Here is a 17002-nt window from a genome sequence, read left to right on the forward strand (position 1 = left end):
TTTCGTCATAAAGACATGAGGCTGCCGAAAGAAGAGGAAGTGAGTGTTATCCTCCGGATGATCTATCTATTTATCTATCTATAGATAAATAACACCATACAGACAGGGGAGGGGTGAACACAAGGATCAGGAACTCAGGAATACTCAGGCTCTAAGCACTGGAAAATAAGGAGACTGGCGTAAAAGCACAGTGAACTAAAAAGTACAAAACAGGGAGCGTCAAAACAAGGTACACGAGTCGAACTCGGAACAAACGAGAACCAACGGAGCAAACAGAAAACGGTACGATACCGGGATCAGACAGACGGGCAAAAAGGCAAAAGGCAGGAAAATCGCGTTGCAGAATCTGGGGAGGAAGTCCATGGGGTTTAGTCCACTTTGTACGAGGCCAGATGCGGAGTGAAGGGAGTGAGGAGACTTTATGCTGTGAACACAGGTGTTGGCAATCAGTATTCCGGTGATTGTGGATGCAGTGCAGGTGAGTGAGTGGAGACAGAGGGGGGCGTGGCAGGTGCGAGTTCAGGCACAGACGTGACATTACCCCCCCCTCCAGGGACCGCTCCAGCGGGCCGAGGGTCCCGACGTCGGAGTCGTCGTCTCGGCCTACCACGACCTCGGGGTGCTGGGAGGTGCGGGTGGTCTCGATGGAAGACCTCGAGGAGGGCCGGGTCCAAGATGTCGTCACGAAGGACCCAGGCTCTCTCCTCAGGACCGTAGCCCTCCCAATCGATGAGGTATTCAAGGCGGCCTCGATGACGTCGTGACGCCAGAATCTCCCTTATGGCGTAGACGGGACCCTCTTCCAGCAGGAGCGGCAGGGGGGGTTCGTTCACGCCAGGCTCTGAGGGAGAAGAGGGAGAAGTGATTGGAGGGTGATACGGTTTCAGGAGAGACACATGAAATACTGGGTGTATATGGTAGTGAGGTGGCAACTGGAGCTTAAAGGCGACCGCATTTATTTGCTTGATAATGGGAAAGGGACCAATGAAGCGAGGACTTAACTTGCGAGAGGGTAGTCGCATCCTGATGTCCCTGGTGGAGAGCCAAACTTTCTGCCCGACGGAGAAGGCGGGGTTAGGTCCCCGTCGGACATCAGCCTGGCGTTGGTGGCGTCGGACTGCCCTCTGCAGGTGGTGATGTGCCTCGTTCCAGACCCTCTCACTCTGCTGGTACCAGTGGTTAACAGCGGGGACTGTGGAAGGTTCGCACGTCCAGGGAAACAGTGGTGGTTGGTAACCGAGTACGCACTGGAAAGGGGTGAGCCCCGTAGTGGCCTGACGGAGGGAATTCTGTGCGTACTCGGCCCAAGGGAGAAACTGGCTCCAGCTGTGCTGATGGTTGTGGCAGAAGGTTTGTAGATACCGGCTGACCTCTTGCACTTTCCTCTCAGTCTGCCCATTGGTCTGTGGATGGTAACCAGACGTCAGGCTCACACCTAGGCGCGAGAAAAAGGCTCTCCAGAACCGGGAAATGAATTGTGGTCCACGGTCCGAGACCACGTCCTCTGGTAGACCGAAATGGCGGAAGACATGGTCAAACAGGGCGGAGGCAGAGTCGGCGGCTGTGGGAATACGTTTTAAAGGGATGAGTTTACAGGATTTTGAAAAACGATCTACTATAATGAAAATGCAGGTGAACCCATGTGATGGAGGCAGGTCTGTGACGAAGTCTACGCCTAGATGTGACCATGGTCTCTGGGGAATGGGCAGAGGTTGTAATTTGCCGGCTGGTAACTGACGAGGAGTCTTCGCCATGGCGCATGCCGCGCATCCGGCTACGAACCTTCTGACCATCTTAGCCATGCCTGGCCACCAGAAGCGTTCCTGCAGGAGTGAAAGGGTTTGATTGGCCCCAGGGTGACCTGTGCCCAGTGAGCTGTGAGTAGACTCCATTACCTGATCTCGCAGAGTGGCTGGGATGTATGTCTTATTGGCTGGGGTGCCCGGCGGAGCTGGATCATCGACTTGGGCTTGAGTGATGCGTTCGTCCAGGGCCCATATGATCGGGGCAGCGATCAGGCGAGATGGTAAGATGCCCTCCGGCTCTTCGACACACTCCGGCGCGTCATGGATGCGAGAGAGAGCGTCCGCCTGGATGTTCTTGGGTCCTGGACGGTACGTGAGGGTAAAATCAAATCGGGTGAAGAAGAGGGCCCACCTGGCTTGTCGGGGGTTCAGACGACGTGCCTGACGTATGTACTCTAAGTTCTTATGATCTGTGAGCACGACGAAAGGATGACGCGCCCCCTCTAGCCAGTGTCGCCACTCCTCTAACGCTAGTTTTACTGCCAGGAGCTCTCGATTCCCAATATCGTAATTTAGCTCCGCCGGGGTGAACTTTGAGAAAAAGGCGCATGGATGGCGACGAGGTGGAACGCCCGAGCGCTGAGACAGCACCGCACCCACTCCCGTGCTGGAGGCGTCTACTTCCACTAGAAACGGAATGCTGGGGTTAGGCAGGGCGAGAATGGGTGCGGACATGAAGGTTCTCTTCAGCAGGGCGAATGCGGCGGCTGCCTCAGGGTTCCATAACAGGGACTTCGGCTTACCTCGGAGAAGTGTGGTCAGGGGAGCAGTAATCTGGCTGTAGCCCTTTAGGAACCGGCGATAGAAGTTGGCGAATCCCAAGAATCGTTAGCTCTTTTACCGTCTTAGGTGGGGTCCAGGTGTTGACCTCCACTTTCCCCTCGTCCATACTGATTCCGGAGGCAGTGACGTTGTACCCTAGGAAAGACATGTGATCAGAGTGGAAGGAGCACTTCTCAGCCTTGGCAAAGAGGTGGTGTTCACGGAGCTTGTGAAGAACGAGGGACACATGATGGGAATGTTCGGTCTCGTTCCGAGAGTAGACCAGGATGTCATCAAGGTACACTATCACAAACCGATGCAAATACTCCCGGAACACCTCGTTCATAAAACCCTGGAACACAGAAGGGGCGTTGGCCAACCTGAAGGGCATGACGCAATACTCGTAGTGGCCACTAGGGGTGATGAAGGCCGTCTTCCACTCGTCCCCCTCACGTATCCGGATCAGATTGTATGCACTCCGGAGGTCGAGCTTCGTGAACATCTGTGCTCCTTGCAGTTGTTCCAGAGCCGATGGAACGAGGGGAAGAGGGTAACGATTCTTGATGGTGATCTTATTTGAACCACGGTAATCAATGCAGGGCCGAAGTCCACCGTCCTTCTTCTTCACGAAGAAAAAACTAGAAGCAGCCGGAGAGGTGGAGTGACGAATGTAGCCCTGCTGAAGAGCCTCAGTCACGTACTCCTCCATGGCCTTCAGCTCAGGCAAAGCGAGGGGGTAGATTCTCCCACGAGGCACAGGCTCACCGGGCAGCAGGTCAATGCAGCAGTCCCCTGGTCGGTGTGGGGGGAGGTGTGCTGCGCGCTGCGGGCAGAAGACATCTTTAAACTGGGAGTAGCGAGGAGGAATGTCAAGGCTGACCTGGTCGACGAGACTCTCGATGGAGGTGGCGTGCAGGCCAATACGTGCAGGAACAGGTGCGTAGCGTGAGGAATGGCGGCGTGCAGCAGTGCGGCGTGGAGTGACAGCAGGCAGGCACCGGCCGAAGCATCTCGGACCCCACCGAGTCACCTCTCCCGTCTCCCAGCACAGCGATGGAGAATGCAGGATCAGCCAGGGTCGCCCGAGGATGACGTCAGCAGTTGACCCCTCCAGTAAGAGAAATTGTATCTGCTCCCTGTGGAAAAGGCCGACTTCGAGCAGGACTGGAGAGGAGAGGTGCCGTACTTGCTTAGTGAGGGGGCGACCAGTGATGGTGTGGACAGAGAACGAAGTGGGGCTCGAGGACTTAGGTAGACCTATCTGCTGGCAGAGAGCCCCGGAGATGAAGTTGCCGGCGGACCCAGAGTCGATGAGAGCCTTGGCTGGAAAGGAACCAGAGGGAGTAGTCAGGGTTACCGGGACCAACAGAGGTTTACAGACAAAGACATCTTCTTGAAACGCACTCACCCGGGCTTGTGGGGGTCGTAGAGGACATGTCACCACGACATGTCCTCGCGCTCCGCAGTAAAGGCATAAGCCCTGAGTGATGCGGCGGCTTCTCTCCTCAGGGGTGAGTCTCAGGGAGTCCACGCTCATGGGCTCGGGCTCCTCTCCCTGGTAGGCGGGGTACCGGGCTGGCGCAGGGAACTGGGCGGTGGGCAGCGCTCGGGACTGGACAGTATGCAGTGGCTGGTCTTGTAGGCAATGTTCACGGTGGTTGGCGACCCGAATGGCGAGCTGGATGAAAAGTTCCAGCCCGACCGAGTCGTCATAACCGGAGAGATGGAGTCGGAGGGTTGGCTCTAATCCTTGCCTGAAGACGGTCAACAGGGCCGCCTCGTTCCAGCCACTTTCGGCCCCCAGCGTGCGGAACTGCAGGGTATACTCCAAAATCGGCGTACGGCCTTGACGAAGTCGGAGAAGGCGCACCTGCGTCGAAGTATCGCCTGGTGGTGCGTCGAAGACCTCCTTGAAGTGCTGCACAAAAGCAGCATAGGAAGCAGTGATGGGCCCGCTCTGCTGCCACACGGACTCTGCCCACTGGAGTGCTCTACCCTGGAGTAGAGAGACGACGAACGCCACCTTCGATCTCTCGGTGGGGTAGCGATTGGGTGCCATCTCCAGGATGAGGTCACATTGGAACAGGAATCCGCGGCACGCAGATGAGGAGGTCCCGGTGAACGGAGGCGGTCGCACGGCTCGGTCGGTGTGGGCGACCGGGGCAGGAGCAGGCGCTGGAGCGGGCATGGTGTTGACTGCGGCGAGGAGACCTCGACGCATCTCCTCGACGAGACCCTGGAACGGGTCTCCCGTGGCGGTGGGAGCGGGGGTGACAGAGGAAGCGGAGGTGGCTCCGCTGGCTGAATCCATCGTTTTGTAGATCTGGCCTTCTGTCACGGACGTCAGGACTCAGAGATGGAATTGACAATAGTTTTAGGCTCAGCCAGCGAGCAGATGGAAACACCATACAGACAGGGGAGGGGTGAACACAAGGATCAGGAACTCAGGAATACTCAGGCTCTAAGCACTGGAAAATAAGGAGACTGGCGTAAAAGCACAGTGAACTAAAAAGTACAAAACAGGGAGCGTCAAAACAAGGTACACGAGTCGAACTCGGAACAAACGAGAACCAACGGAGCAAACAGAAAACGGTACCGGGATCAGACAGACGGGCAAAAAGGCAAAAGGCAGGAAAATCGCGTTGCAGAATCTGGGGAGGAAGTCCATGGGGTTTAGTCCACTTTGTACGAGGCCAGATGCGGAGTGAAGGGAGTGAGGAGACTTTATGCTGTGAACACAGGTGCTGGCAATCAGTATTCCGGTGATTGTGGATGCAGTGCAGGTGAGTGAGTGGAGACAGAGGGGGGCGTGGCAGGTGCGAGTTCAGGCACAGACGTGACAATATGTGTGTATATATATATATATATATATATATATACACATATATATATATATATATATATATATATATATATATATATATATATATGTGTATATATATGTATATATATATACACATATATATATAGACATATATATATATATATATATATATATATATATATATATATATATATATATATATATATATATGTGTATATATAACAATAATCTTTAGTGTTGAATCTCTAATCTCTAATCTGATTAATGAAAAAGATTAAAATGTAAAATCAAATCAAAAGTTAAGGTAAGTTTACTTCGAGGTGCGCTGGATGTTGTCATGTGTTTGTCTCCCCCTGGTGAACACCGAGGTGCGCTGGATGTTGTCATGTGTTTGTCTCCCCCTGGTGAACACCGAGGTGCGCTGGATGGGTTAAAAGCAGAGAACACGTGTCACTGTGTGCTCTGCATGTGTGACCATTAAAAACAGGGTTTCATCCCTTCGATTCTATTCTATATAATATAAACTAAGTTTATCTGACCACCTTCTAAAATAAAAGTCAATTAGTTGATTAATAGTTGAGAATTAATAAAGTTATTTAGAACGTTTCCAGCTTCACAAGTGAGAACATTTGCTGCTTTTCTTAAAATGATTTTAATGTATTTTTATTAATTAGACTTTTACCTTAAATTACATTTTCTTAAATATTTTACGTTTTTAACCCGACCGAGTACTTCCAGTTTGTATTTAGTACTTTATATTGTGCATAGCTTCTTAATGTCACGAGGGTTTTAGTTTTAAGTTTACTTTGCATTCTGTAAGTACGTTCTGCTGATAATATGTGTGTACTTCTCCTTGTGGAGTAGTTCTACGTCTTGGTATTGAAGGATCTGAATACTTCCTGGACTGCTTAGTAAAAGTATTACAGGACACAGAGACTTCAGTTTTATGTTCCTCTGAAAGCTTCCAGCTCCAGTTTTCCTCTCACTCTCTTCTGGGCAGCGTTAAAGAAACTCAGGAATCTGTGAGTGTGGAAAATCAAGACCACATGTGTGCAACACACACACACACACACATATATACACACACACACACACATATATACACACACACGGGATGCATTTGAAAAGTTTGTGCAGACATTTGATTTTTGCAGCGAGACAAAGATAAGACAATAAAATACAGAAAGTCTAAACTTGTAAGCGTCAAAAGAAACAATTGGAAAGTATTTCTGTTTTCGGTGTCGAGCTGCAGCACAGAGCCCGTCCTGCAGGACAGAACCCGTCCTGCAGCACGGAGCCCGTCCTGAAGCACGGAGCCCGTCCTGCAGGACAGAACCCGTCCTGCAGCACGGAGCCCGTCCTGCAGCACGGAGCCCGTCCTGAAGCACGGAGCCCGTCCTGCAGCACGGAGCCCGTCCTGCAGCACGGAGCCCGTCCTGCAGCACGGAGCCCATCCTGCAGGACGTGTTTTTGGGGAATGCGTGTTTCACATGTGGAAACGCTCAGACAGCAGCTGCTTCTGTTTCTACATTTCACTCTTTACATTTTGCCTGAAGCACAAACTCTCTCTGCAGTCTGATATTTGGGATTATTGGGGGTTCAGGACGGAAAACTGTTTTCTTAGTTTTAGACAACGAAAACCGTTTTATTCATTAAATTTAACATTTTAGCCAAAATATCAGATGCGTTCTGTTGTTGTCATGGTTACCTTGGAGTCATGGAGTCCTCTCCTCTTTTTTGTCAACGTAAAAGTCTAAGTTTTAGCCTTTTGTCAAAAATATTGGATGTTAAAATCATCACAGTTTGTGTTTAAAGACGTCTCCTCATCGTATAATCTTAGTCTTGGAAGAAAACTCTTTAATAACTAATTGTGAGGATGTCAAAATGAAAAGTTCAGACAAACCACAGACACGTGTTTCCTTTCATTGTCGTTTATTTCTTTTAGCACAAATGAAAACATTTGATTTCTTAAAAAAAAAAAAACTTTGGTAAACTCAGATTATTGTCAGTGTGTTAATTTATCCTGTCGGATTAACTTGACCACGCTAACAAGTTTCATCGTGAAGGAAAGAACGCAAAACTAAAGCAAAATCAAATATCTGCGACCAGAAACGCAAAGCAAACTGAAATCCCTCCTAGGACCTGCTAAGAGTGTGTGTGTGTGTGTGTGTGTGTGTGTGTGTGTGTGTGTGTGTGTGTGTGTGTGTGTGTGTGTGTGTTATATCATCAGGTCCTTGGGGTTGACCACCCTGCCGATGAAGAGCAGCGCCCCCGACGACTCGTCCCGGATCAGGTAGAGGAAGGGGCGGTCCACTCGGTAGGACAGGTGAGCCGATGAGGCGGCGCTTGGGTACTGGTTCCCCTCGGGCACTGTCTCCATGGCGACCTTGTGATTGAGGCTTGCCAGCTTGGCGGACTGAGTCGAGATCTTGTCCAGGTCGGTGTCCGCTAGCCAATCAGAGAGACCTGCAGGGAGGGAAGGAGGAAGAAACATGATGAAAAGTAACTGCAGTAACGGTACTACAGGACCCGCTCTTCCCACACTTCCCATTCGTTGTCTATGCAAGCAGCCATGCAATGCATTCTGGTAGTGCCCGATGTGTTTCGAGAGACAAGGCGTCACATTGCTCATTTGCATAAATCTGAGGTTTAAACTACTTTATGAAAATCAGGGGCGTCGAGTGCGAAAACTTACAAAAAGCTTTAAAACGGACTGTTATCAATCTTAAGTGAAGACAGATTCAAGGCTTATTTCTCACCTCTAATGTTTTCAGAAACCCGTTTTGGGGAGAATAAACCATCCGCCATGTTGGTCTGTTTGAAATCGGGGAGCATCATACCCACGAGTGAAAGCGTTCGTCCAAGGATTTTTTAAGTGTAAACACAATCTTCAGAAGTAAAAACCTAACGTAAGGCTATAAACGAACTACACCACGGTCGCATGACTTCAACGTCACCACCACTAAACTTGTAATTTGAATTTGCGCATTTAACTTTCTACAAAAAAGCTTTTCCTCTTAAGGCTCGGCTAAACTTTCCGCACATATGGTCACACGGACATGAGCTGACGAGGAAACTTTTGGATCTTTTAAACTGCTTGCGGGTTTCCACCAGCAGTTCCTCAAAGTTCTCCATTTTCTCCACCTAGTTCATAAATATTGGATGTGCACCATGAGGTGAAAACCCCCCACATGTTACCCCCCACAAAGTGGAGTTTCTGATGGTGTGACGTCAGACACTCACGACCCTCACAGATAAATCAAGCATTAGTGTGACCTGATCTAGATAGTGGTCATAGCTGTGTCAATGTACTATCATTTGATAAATCGACAAGTTGGAAAGTTTGAGATAGAATAGTTTGCAAGAGCGTGAGTACAAACAAAACGAGGCTCTAAAGGCAGACTAGTGAGTAGATGAGTTTCCGAGTTTGGCGTGAAACTCGGGACTGAACACTGTAAATGTCGCCTACATTAAAGGTGTCACGTGTTTACAGCTGAGGATGCATGAACACAGTTTTCTGCCTGTAGGTATCTCACACAATTCAAACTTCTCACTTGTAATATAAACATATGAATACAAACGTAACATATTTGTGCAATATTGGTGTTTGCATCTGTATTTGTTGAAAATCCACGTAAAAGGCTGCAGGCCTCTGCTTGGACTCACCCAGGTCGCTGAGCAGCGGTAGCAGGTCTGTGGAGTAGCTGAGCCTCAGGGCGGGCAGGGAGAGGAACACCTGGGCAGGAAGCAGCGTCATGGAGAGGTCCTGGACGAACTCGGCGGTCAGACTTTCCTCCAGCAGCGTCATGTTGGAGGTCACCTCATCGGGCAGGAAGACAAACATGCTGACGTCGTCCTGCATCTGGATCTGAACGATCTGGAAGAGGAGAAAACGTTCAGGTGAGATCTCATACAGTGGGCTGAAGTAGGCTGGATAGTGTTGGGTAATAAAGTTTAAACCAATTTTACTACATTTTGTTGTAGTTTAAAAGCAAAATTAGTAAGATTTCCCAGTTAAGGTTTGTAAGGTTTGATTTAAAGTTGGCCCCTCCTCCCCTACTCTTCTAGTGGGTCATAAGTGATGATTGTGAGGCATTATCTTTGTATGAGTCGAAACATTGTTTATTATGTACTAATTTAAAAAGGTCACATCCTGATGACGGGACTCCTACGATGGAACAGGGAGGCTGTTTTTATATCAATGATGCTTAGTGTTCAAATGTCATTGTCGACAATGTTTCCCTGATGTTGAATGTTTAAATGTTAAAGATGCTGGTCATCTTATCTGCTGAGAATTCACCATTGTTTTTGTTTGTTTACATTCCTCGTGTTGCAAATTCAGAAAATGCACTATTACTACTATGGTTTTTGTTTGGTTCTTTTTTGTCATGTTATAACACAATGGACTAAGCTACAGCTACATTTTGTTGTGCAACCCTGTTTTGCATAATCAGAGTATTAAACACTCACCGTGCAGCTCAAATCTGAGTCCGCACCCATCTTCACGGGATAGTTATCCTGTTGCATCATGGGAATGCGGACAGGTACCCCACCGTCCACTTGGAAGTTCTCCATTGCTCCACTTTGACCGAACCGAGTCACCCACTTCCCTGTTTATAGGCAGAAAACTATGTTCATGCATCCAAATCTGGATACTGAATATTCGATCCAATTTCCTTGGGGGCATTTGACATACCTTTAAAGTAGGCGGCACTCACAGTGTTCACTCCAGAGTTTCGGGGGAGGGGCTTGGTCAGGAGGCGCTGTACCTTCCCGCCGGTCTCCTGAGACACCCAGTTGTTGATTTCTGTCACATCTTTGGGTCCTCCCGACAGTGCCTTGGGACGAACTCCATACTGCTGCTCGACGAGCCCGAAGAAGTCCTGCTTAGGACGAAGTCCTAAAAACAGACAAAATTGACATTAAATTAAATTTTATTTAATTAAATTTTATTTTATTTTATTTAATTGGGACTTTGAAGGGAAAATAAGGGACTAAAAAAGATTAAATTGACTAAGATTTAATTTTCTGTAAGACTTTGATGAAAAAAGCAATCAGCATTAAAACAGAGTTCAAATATGTACCGTATGTCTACAACTAAACAAATGATATATTATAGGTTGAGATGCATTTAGACATTTTAATGTAGAAAAGTTATTATACCCCCTCTATGACTGCCTTACAGTGTTGCTATTCAGAATATCCATGAAGGCTTTCCTTCGTTGGGCGACACGAACCAACAAGTTTCTTTCAAACACACACCAATTCTGGACCTCCAACAAAAATGTGTTGACCTTGCACGGCAATTGTATTTTGTAAGTTTGTGTCTCTATGTACAGATTTTGTTAGCGTGATAGCGTCCAAACCGTGCAAGTTGCATTCACAAAACCTTACAGGTTTGTTGTTGAGATCGAAATGAAGGTTGAGTTTGAAGATGGGTGTGGTCCAAGCAAGGGGGGCGAATGGGCAATTGGCCTCCCATTTGACGCTCCTGGCCCAATTTGGATTTTGCAAGATGCTCTCTAGCTTTGAAAGTGCCTGCCCTTTTCCAAACAGTTTCCAATGACGGCTTCTCAGAACCGATGCGTCAGTTGAAAATATTCGACCCCCTGACAAAAGCTGAAGCTTTACATTTTGCATTAAAACTTTAACATGATTCTTCATCCATCTGCAGTAGATAACAATGTAAATACAAGGCTGGTTTTAGTTTGAAAAAAGTTTGTTGTAGTAGAAAAGACAGAATAACATGTGGATCCCTGATGTTTACATCTCGTCACCCTGCATGAACTCACGTCGTGACAGGTAGATGCGTGCAGCAGTACTCAGGCCTTTTCCGGGTGTCCTGACCGAGGCCAGCAGGTCTTTCAGGGTGTTGTGTAGCTGAGGGTCCTGCAGGGTGTGGTACCTCAGGGCCCTGAACAGCTGCCTTTGAGCTTGCTCAGACCCTCCTGGGGGACAGACGGGATCCTGTTCAGTGAGGGGACATATTCTGGAACGTTTCTGGCATATATTTAAGTGAATTCTTCAAACACTTTCTGTTTGTTTCCTGGCTCAGGCAGAGTGAGGAATGGGGTCTAATATGTAAATCCTACTGCTAAATATTAAACATTACTAATAAAACTGCAGTTATTTGTATTTTTGAAACAGAGAGGTTACAACAAGGCTAACATATTAGCACATGCAGCAGAGCAACATTCTCATCCAAATATAATGATAATAATCTTATTTTGAGAATATTTTGACTTGTTTTACTTTAAGCATATCTGGAAACCCCATGTGATAAAGTAAGCGACCGATATTTACTTCTCTTACAGAGTGTTTATTAAATTATTGATTAAAATCATGCTGGTAGAAAATAAAATGGAAAATAAAAAATGGACACCATTTATTATTTAATTTTCTAGTTTTTTCTGTTGCTCTGGTTATTTAAACAAATCTTATATATTTTTACCCATACATTATTCTGCATCATCTGCAGGTACTCCTCCTGCTGCTCTAACCTACAGTATGTGCTAAAGAGAAACAGCTTTTTAAAGTTAAAATATTGCCCTTAGGCATCGAGTTTGGCTGGAAGAAATTGGCTAGCTATCAGACTTAGCTTAGACTGAAATATTTATCTTGTGCAGATGTGTAATGTGCAGTAATTATGAAAACCAATGGTAATCTTGGTGTCTATCCACAAAATGGATCATGTGACACCTCTGACCATGATGGTGTTTTCTGGGAGCAGCAAACAAAACTGAAATTATTTTCAACCAGTTTGTCCGACGAGTCCGTACACACCGTGACGGTCAAAGCCAAAGCAGCAGTTTGGGTTTAGTTTGTTGTGTGTTTGTGCCTTCACCCATGGAGAGCTGCGTCAGCGCTGCAGACACACTGATGGGGGCCAGAAAGACGTTGGTTGCGGCTTCTTGGCTCGCCAGAGCGCGGAACAGGTTGTAACCAAAGTCCGAGGTGGCGGCGCCCATCTTAGTCGCCGGTGTGGTGAAAAGCTCCACATGTTCCTCCTCTCCACCCGTCTCCTCGCCTCCTGTGTCCAACTGGAACACAAATTAAGCCAGACGGATTTATGACTTTGTTTGTTGTGTGAGCTCTACAAGGACATAAGTCGTACTGGTTGCCTTGTTGATTGAGTTTTGCTTTTGTAGCAGATTTGATCTGCCAAGCTTAGGAGAGAAGGCACAATATTTAGTGTAGTATAATAACCTGTAATTATGTGATGTAATGAAATGTTTGACCACTGCAGCTGTGTCTTAGGTGTCCTGTACACCCATGAGGGTTGGGCACTGTGTGCATGCTGGAAAAATAAAGAAATCAATCATATACTGTATGTGTATGTAAGAGACGGACTGACACATCGCTGGTTTGAGTCTGCACATGACAAAATAACACCATCTAATGTGCCAAAATATTCTATAAAAAGTCCTGACATGTGGAAAAGTAATACCTGAGCCTGAGAGAAGCTCAGGATGACTCCGAACACCAGCAGGAAAGTTGTTCTCTTCATCCTGAAAGACAGACAGAGACATGAACACATGAGGATGATGGAGGTGATATATTTACCAGTGAAGGGACAGAGAGGCCTGGTATCTGAAAATGAACAACATTGAGTTCATTTAAGTTACATAACAAACCAAACCATGTTCTTTACTAAACCTAAACAAATAATCATGTTCCCTAAACATAAAGTAAAGTTGTTCCCTAAACATAAAGTAAAGTTGTTCCCTAAACATAAAGTAAAGTTGTTCCCTAAACATAAAGTAAAGTTGTTCCCTAAACATAAAGTAAAGTTGTTTCCCTAAACATAAAGTAAAGTTGTTTCCTAAACATACAGTAAAGTTGTTCCCTAAACATAAAGTAAAGTTGTTCCCTAAACATAAAGTAAAGTTGTTCCTAAACATAAAGTAAAGTTGTTCCCTAAACATAAAGTAAAGTTGTTTCCTAAACATAAAGTAAAGTTGTTTCCTAAACATAAAGTAAAGTTGTTTCCTAAACATAAAGTAAAGTTGTTCCCTAAACATAAAGTAATGTTGTTCCCTAAACATAAAGTAAAGTTGTTCCTAAACATAAAGTAAAGTTGTTTCCTAAACATAAAGTAAAGTTGTTCCCTAAACATAAAGTAATGTTGTTCCCTAAACATAAAGTAAAGTTGTTCCCTAAACATAAAGTAAAGTTGTTCCCTAAACATAAAGTAAAGTTGTTCCCTAAACATAAAGTAAAGTTGTTCCCTAAACATAAAGTAAAGTTGTTCCCTAAACATAAAGTAAAGTTGTTTCCTAAACATAAAGTAAAGTTGTTCCCTAAACATAAAGTAAAGTTGTTCCCTAAACATAAAGTAAAGTTGTTCCCTAAACATAAAGTAAAGTTGTTCCCTAAACATAAATAAAGTTGTTCCCTAAACATAAAGTAAAGTTGTTCCCTAAACATAAAGTAAAGTTGTTCCCTAAACATAAAGTAAAGTTGTTCCCTAAACATAAAGTAAAGTTGTTCCCTAAACATAAAGTAAAGTTGTTTCCTAAACATAAAGTAAAGTTGTTCCCTAAACATAAATAATGTTGTTCCCTAAACATAAAGTAAAGTTGTTTCCTAAACATAAAGTAAAGTTGTTCCCTAAACATAAAGTAAAGTTGTTCCCTAAACATAAAGTAAAGTTGTTTCCTAAACATAAAGTAAAGTTGTTCCCTCAACATAAAGTAAAGTTGTTCCCTCAACATAAAGTAAAGTTGTTCCCTAAACATAAAGTAATGTTGTTCCCTAAACATAAATAATGTTGTTCCCTAAACATAAAGTAAAGTTGTTCCCTAAACATAAAGTAAAGTTGTTTCCTAAACATAAAGTAAAGTTGTTCCCTAAACATAAATAATGTTGTTCCCTAAACATAAAGTAAAGTTGTTCCCTAAACATAAAGTAAAGTTGTTTCCTAAACATAAAGTAAAGTTGTTCCCTAAACATAAAGTAAAGTTGTTTCCTAAACATAAAGTAAAGTTGTTCCCTAAACATAAAGTAAAGTTGTTTCCTAAACATAAAGTAAAGTTGTTCCCTAAACATAAAGTAAAGTTGTTTCCTAAACATAAAGTAAAGTTGTTTCCTAAACATAAAGTAAAGTTGTTTCCTAAACATAAAGTAAAGTTGTTCCCTAAACATAAAGTAAAGTTGTTTCCTAAACATAAAGTAAAGTTGTTCCCTCAACATAAAGTAAAGTTGTTTCCTAAACATAAAGTAAAGTTGTTCCCTAAACATAAAGTAAAGTTGTTTCCTAAACATAAAGTAAAGTTGTTCCCTAAACATAAAGTAAAGTTGTTTCCTAAACATAAAGTAAAGTTGTTCCCTAAACATAAAGTAAAGTTGTTTCCTAAACATAAAGTAAAGTTGTTTCCTAAACATAAAGTAAAGTTGTTTCCTAAACATAAATAAAGTTGTTCCCTAAACATAAAGTAAAGTTGTTCCCTAAACATAAAGTAAAGTTGTTCCCTAAACATAAAGTAAAGTTGTTTCCTAAACATAACTTGCCTCGTCTTTGTTTTGTTGTAATTTACAACGTTCACCACGTGTTTAAAACTGTGACCATAATCCAGGAAAAAAATGTTTCCCTGGATTATGAGAATGCAGATTAGTTTTATGTGATTGTTATATGAGGGGCAGAGAAAAGATGTTGACCTCTGAAAGGCTGAAATAGAACAACCTGCTCATTCTAATGTTAGCGCCGTTACGACACCTTACACCTAAATATTCCAAAAACCTGCAACATCTGCGTAATGTTCACATCAAATATTTTCTCTTTTGACTGTTTTTGGTCTCAGGAACATTGTGAACAGAGAATGAATCCACAATATGTTGGATACCCACCCTTAGTGGTGATATACTGAGAAGTGTAAGCACATCTAGCACAAACCATGAGAAACATCGTGAAACTGTTTCACATTCAAAGATAATGACGGTCAAAGTTTCATGATTTCAAACACACATCGTGTCTCAAACTGTCAAACTCAAAGGTTTCTTTTGTTCCTCTGCGCACATCTGGACCTGGTTCTCAAGTCTGTCATCTGAACCTCAAACCACACACACACACACACACACACACACACACACACACACACACACACACACACACACACACACACACACACACAGAGCTGCAGTTTCTTCAGTTATTTTCTCTGTTTTCTAAACTTATAAAACATCAACTCTCTTTTCAGTGTTCAGTCTTTCTTCATATGTTGTAATATTTATTTTAATACATGAAGAACTGGGCAGAAATTATCTTTTTTTAGTTGATCCAGTGTTGAATTTAAACACTAATTATTCTTTTTTTATTTTAAATCCACTTTTGATTCTATCATCCAAGTTGATTTGCAGATAAGTGAATGTTGTTGACCTGCTCAGAGTGAGAGCTGGATGCACATCGAGCCTGAACAAGAGTCTTTAAAGTATTTGCAGCTTCTCTTCGTGTGTGTGTGTGTGTGTGTGTGTGTGTGTGTGTGTGTGTGTGTGTGTGTGTGTGTGTGTGTGTGTGTGTGTGTGTTTGGAGTGTGAGGCCTGGTCCCGTCCTGCACAGTTCTGCAGGGACTCGTCTCTGAAACTCACAGGAATGTTTCTCATTGGCTGCTCGTCAACTCTCTGAAATCACATCTGGGTTTTTTTTTTAAGTCTCGGTAACAAGTCCAAAATTATTCCACAGAAATGTTCTTGGCACCAGAGTCGTCACACTAACCCCAAATAACCTGCAGCTGCAAACAAACTCCATCTGCAGCTTTAACTTGGTACCCCGCTCCTCCAGAAGAAGAAGAAAGTCAATCATAATATCTTCAAATATATTATTCTAGTGTGTTTTATTAAATGTTTAAACGACACACACTGTTAGTTTAATGTCAGTGTTCTGACCCTGCTGTTATATAAACTGTACAGTGAGAAGCTGAGAAATGTTCAAACGGGAACATAATCAACATATTTCTGCGAGTTTAAATAATTATAAAACTTATATCATGAAGCTCGGAAGCTGTGAAGGTTTTCTTTATGCCAAAATGTTAAAATCATGAGACGAAGATCTCTGAATTGTCTGCAGGTTCAACAAACATTTATTTCTGCCTGATTTCCGACGCTTTCGGTCAAAGCTGCAGCTCTGCTCCGACATCCTGCAGCACTAAATTATCAGTAAATAATACTGCCCCCCCCCGCAAACTGCAGTCAAAAGTAAAAAGTTGTGCGTAAAAGCGCACACAAAGCGCACTCACCTCTCCTCTGCTCCTGGACGGTCTACGTCGCTCAGACTTTCTTTCTCTGCAGATGAGACGAGTCTGCGCACACAGCCGCGCGCGTCCCCGCTGCTGACGCCGGGGGCGCGCAACACAGACAGAAGGTGCTGATTTAAGGTGAGAGAAACTAATAAAAGACAGAAGACGAGAAATCCAGAATGATGTACATCAAAATATATATAATATTTTAGTTATTTAGTCTCTCAAGCATTTTAATTATAGTAATCAAAGAACTCATTAATGAGCCCCGAGAATCTAAAGCTTAATTAATTAACACCGGAGAAGCCAGCCAGTGTCAACAATGTCTAGATTCATACACAAATAATCTCTCAATCATCTCTTGTGATCCACTAGAAGGG

At 44.4% G+C, this 17002-nt stretch overlaps 1 protein-coding gene across 1 annotated transcript; it reads right to left on the reverse strand.

The window, feature by feature from the left end:
* Nucleotides 1–7306: 7306 nt before the first annotated feature.
* On the reverse strand, nt 7307–16715 carry serpinf1 (serpin peptidase inhibitor, clade F (alpha-2 antiplasmin, pigment epithelium derived factor), member 1). Its single transcript, XM_029447605.1, has 8 exons — nt 16623–16715; nt 12839–12899; nt 12236–12431; nt 11184–11339; nt 10088–10291; nt 9862–10001; nt 9058–9268; nt 7307–7857 (listed from the first exon to the last, which is right to left on the reverse strand). Exons 2-8 carry the CDS (start codon nt 12896–12898, stop codon nt 7610–7612), a joined length of 1215 nt encoding a protein of 404 aa, XP_029303465.1. The 5' UTR covers nt 12899; nt 16623–16715; the 3' UTR covers nt 7307–7609.
* Nucleotides 16716–17002: the final 287 nt, after the last annotated feature.

This window comes from Cottoperca gobio, chromosome 14 (genome assembly GCF_900634415.1).
Source record: "Cottoperca gobio chromosome 14, fCotGob3.1, whole genome shotgun sequence".
Lineage (NCBI taxonomy): Eukaryota > Metazoa > Chordata > Actinopteri > Perciformes > Bovichtidae > Cottoperca > Cottoperca gobio.

What these genes read in the sequence shown, in the direction of transcription:
- serpinf1 (XM_029447605.1), bottom strand. Translation starts at nt 12,898, where the DNA reads ATGAAGAGAACAACTTTCCTGCTGGTGTTCGGAGTCATCCTGAGCTTC. An exon ending in TGAGCTTCTCTCAGGCTCAG is followed by an intron (nt 12,432 to 12,838) that starts GTATTACTTTTC and finishes TTTGTGTTCCAG; the next exon opens with TTGGACACAGGAGGCGAGGA. An exon ending in GCTGACGCAGCTCTCCATGG is followed by an intron (nt 11,340 to 12,235) that starts GTGAAGGCACAA and finishes TCTGTCCCCCAG; the next exon opens with GAGGGTCTGAGCAAGCTCAA.